Consider the following 4,528-nt stretch of genomic DNA (forward strand, 5'->3'; position numbering starts at 1 on the left):
ATGATGTAAAAGCGCTTTGAGTACTTGTTAAGACTAGAAAAGATTTATAAATACAGCACATTTAATAGTTAAGATCAGAGGAACGTACAGATGAGTTTAGTCAGGAAAGAGTGTTGTATAGAATCCAATCAATGTTTTGTGGTAATTTGGTTAAAAAGAAATGTAGACATTTCTTAAAGGGGTCAAATTTGACCCGAGGACAACAGGGGGGTTAAGCGTCGGGTAAACTTGATGTCATGTGTAGATGGCATGCGTGATACAGACAGGAGGCGTTCATGCTCAATGCATTGTTCGTTGCAGTACTCTCCGAAACACCAGAGGACGTGCAGACAAAATAACCTGTGAGACAGCGGAAGTCAAGGACAGCTGGCGTCCTGTGTCACTGCCCGATGTGAGGAAAGGGCAGATTTGAGTCGCGCATGCGTCACATTGCACAGTAGCATACAAGATGCTAACGAGAGACTTCTGTGATGTCAACACAGTAAAAATGGACCTACTTAACCAAGTTGGTTCACTGCTGGCTACAAGTTAGCATCAAACACAACAAAGGCTGTCGGTTGAATGGCGTTTTGAGCTAACGTTAGCAATCATAGATAGATATCTAAAATGTATTTTTTTAAATGATTCCCATCTTATGTCATTGTTTGTAATGAGAAAATTAGTTTATGGATTTTACAATTTCACAGTTATGTCGTAAATCGATTAAATCTGAGCATGCGTGACTCAAATCTGCACTTGACTCACATTGGCAGTGACATCCTGGCAACAGTAGTAACCACATTCATGGTAAACACCGACGTGGTGAGAAATGTTCCATTTATCATCTCTAATCATTAACATGACTGTTATTTATCTCCAAATTGAAATGACTGTCGGCCTCTAACACTCTTTTTCAGCTTTGATAAAGGGATCCCTCATGTTTTTCCACACTCTCCAGCAAAATGCTTCTTCTTCTCCCAGTGTGGTGTGTCTCTCTGACTACACATGTAAGTCTGTTTGACTCCCTGTGGTCGGTACGTGAAGAATCACACGGGGGTTTGTACCGACGCGTTGGACTGAAAGCGCGGCGCAGTGGGTGCAGAGCTAGAACACTCAGAGGTGCAGGACCACCCGCCGCGGCAGCTCGAGGAGCCTCTGTGCCGGAAACAACAGCCATGGTGACGTCACTTTATACTGTAGCAACCATAAATTAAGCTTTAGGGGGACCAAAAGGGGGTCAAGGCTTTATATTAAGGGGGGACTGGCCAACCCCCCCCGCCCCCCAAGAACTGCCACTGAGTTCCCTCATCTGTGCCAGGACGGCAGCTTAAAAAGTGGATTTAGGGCATTGAATTATTGCATGTTTTAGTTGTTTTTTTAGGTTTACCTAAGTGCAGAAGCTCCTCCTGAGCCAACACAGGTACCCTTTGTGTGTGTGTGTGTGTGTGGGTGGTGTGTGTGTGTGTGTGCGTGTGGTGTGTGTGTTCTTAAATTACATGTGTGTCCCACGACTGGTGTTTTTTTTCAAACATATGTCTGACTTACCTCGGTGGGCCGCCAGATTGGTGAATTGCGTGTGTTGGTGTATCTGAGTCTGAGTGAGCAAGTGAGGTGAGTGGTGTGTGTGGTGTGTGTGTGTGTGTGTGTGTGCGTGCAAGAAGTTTTTGTTTTATCATCAAAGGCCATCTGCTTCTTGTAAGTCAGAAGTGCATGAACTAAGCTAGAACTCCTACTGATATCTGCCCTCACACCCTCCACACACACACACACACACACACACACACACACACCCTCACCACCCCTCACACACACACACACACACACACCACACACACACACACACACACACACACACACACACCCAAACACACACACATACGTCCCCACAGACACAGACAAGACACACACACACACACACCACACACGCACACACGCACACCCTCACTGTCTCACAACACGCACACCCTCACTCTCCACACACACAACACCACCACACACCACACACACACACACACACCCACCTGACACACACAAACCACACCCACACACCACACACCCTCACTCACACACACACAAACCGCACACACACACACACACACACACACACACACACACACCCACACACACAACAACATACCAGACACAGACACAACACACCACACACACACACACACACACACACACACCACACCCACACACACACCCACAACACACACACACACCACACACACACACCAGACAACCAACACACACACAAACACACACACATACAGGCCCACACAAACAGACAGACAGACACCACACACACACACCACACGCACACACGCACACCCCACTGTCTCACACACCACGCACACCCTCACCTCTCACACCACATACACACACCACACACACACACACCACACACACACTAACACACACAAACGCCACACACACACCACACACACCCTCACTCACACACACACAAACACGCACACACACACACACACACACACACACACACACACACCCCACCACAACACAGACACAACACAGACACAGACACAACACACACACACACACCACACACACACACCAACACACACACACACACCACACACACAGGCCATTAAACCTTACTCTTTCTCTGCATTTGTAATGATCCTCCATTACGGCTGATAAAATCAGCGTGTTAATCAGTGAAATAAAATCAAGTCCAAGTACATATATGATAATTCTTATTAAAACGTGGGTGTTATGTTCATAGATCTTCATTTTATTGTTTCAATCAGTAATACGAAAGAAAAAGTTTCTTGTGGTAAATGATCTAACTTGTTAACAACGCTTCCTGTTCAGTCTGACTTCATATAGCGATATTTCTGTTTTCTCAAATGTTTTGCAAATAACTCGGTGGGTATAATTTTATGATATTCATCAAAGGCAATCTGTCAATCAAACTTTCCAAACGGCTGAAGCCGGAAGGGGATCTCACTCACCCTGCAGAGGGAGGACGGTGTTTCCGTGGATCATGATGCTGAGCTGGAGGACGAGCTGCGGAGCCGACTTCAGGAAGGCCTCCAGGAGGCGCAGCATGGTGATGTCAGCGCTCTCGAACATCAGCCGCCAGTGGAAGTGGCGACGGGGCCCGTTGCTATGCCAACGGCTCTGGGCGCCCAGGTAGAGGGCGTGGACATACCTGCAGGCGATAGGAATAGCAATTAGGAATATTGATATATATATTATATATATTGACACTGCCATTTGTTCTCGCTCCCACAATTCTTATTTATATTTTCTGTTGCTGTGCATTATGTCAACCAATCATCTCTTCTTCAGGCACATGATATTGTACAGGACATATCTCAAAATGATGACAATCTGCAACAGGCGACCAAACTGAAAAGCCATTGGCAACCACATGTTCATCTTCAGAAAGCAATGAAGTGATCATTGATCACAGGTTTCAACAACTGGAGTACAAGGCAACATGAACAACCAGGTACCCTAATTCTGTTTCGTACTCTTGAATGATGATGCCCTGCATGGTGTCTATACACCAACACCGCCCTGATTACTCTGGATAATAATCTCACATATGCATATCAAACAACAAACTGTGTGTAATTTGCGTGAACTGGCCCTTTAATGGAAAAGGAGAAGAATGCTTTTCTAGCATTTACATGTAATGTTCTAATACAGGGCTATTCAATTGGCGGCCCGCGGGCCACATGCGGCCCGGAAGCAACCGCCGAGTGGCCCAGCCCGTGGTCCGCCAAACTAGCAACACGTAAACAATGCAGAGCGTGCTGTGCACGTAGTAGCCTAGATTAGCCTACTATCACAATGTCTTTCTCAACACTGAAACGTAAAATGGACAATGAAAACCATCAGTTCAGCTGGACTGACAAGTATTTGTTTATGTTATTTATTCACATCCAAACGCCAAACCAATGTGTTTGATTTGTAATGAGCGCGTTGCAGTACTTAAAGATTACAATCTACGGATGAATCGCTCTTCCTTTTAGATCGGCAACGCTCAGTTGAAAAGATTTTGAGAATTTCAAGAGGCGGAGACTTGCAGTGAGGCCCCTGATTTGCATTAAAGTAGCCCGGACCTCCACTTTATGCCAACGAGGGAGGGCGCAACTCGATGCCCTGTCTCTTAAAACTCACCGCAGCAGTACCAGAATGCATTGCGCCGCTGCCTACATACATATAAAAGTGAATGGGGAGCATGGAAATGACGGTCCTGTGGACGTGTAGCATCAGGTGTTGGGGCATAATGAAAAAGGACTCAGCTTTGCTTCCAGCAGCCTTCATTTTAAAAACAAGCAAGCACAAAGGTATAACAGCATAAAACTCTAAATGACATCTTCCAGGAGAAAATGTGAACCCCTCAGCACGCCGTCCTCCCGGGAGAGATGTTTACCCTCACCTGTCACTGCTCAACTCCGTGTCAGTGACGGTGTTGGTCGCCAGGTTGCAGCGGGTCAGCTGGCGTACGCTGGAGAGCAGGCGAGACATGTTGACATGAGGGGGGGAGGGGCAGAGCTGTTCAAAGATCTGACAT

General features: G+C 46.4%; 1 protein-coding gene across 2 annotated transcripts in view; it reads right to left on the minus strand.

The window, feature by feature from the left end:
• The window catches only part of xkr7b (XK, Kell blood group complex subunit-related family, member 7b), a 91,300-nt gene that overhangs the window by 25,302 nt on the left and 61,470 nt on the right, over positions 1-4,528 (minus strand). For both annotated transcript variants that reach the window (XR_004332757.1, XM_032521191.1), the window contains exon 2: positions 2,955-3,154. Coding sequence is in view for 1 of the 2 variants with exons in the window: in XM_032521191.1 (XP_032377082.1) it covers positions 2,955-3,154 (200 nt within the window). In the remaining variant the exon portion in view is untranslated. The remainder of the gene's footprint in view (positions 1-2,954; positions 3,155-4,528) is intronic.

This window comes from Etheostoma spectabile, chromosome 7 (assembly GCF_008692095.1).
Source record: "Etheostoma spectabile isolate EspeVRDwgs_2016 chromosome 7, UIUC_Espe_1.0, whole genome shotgun sequence".
Lineage (NCBI taxonomy): Eukaryota > Metazoa > Chordata > Actinopteri > Perciformes > Percidae > Etheostoma > Etheostoma spectabile.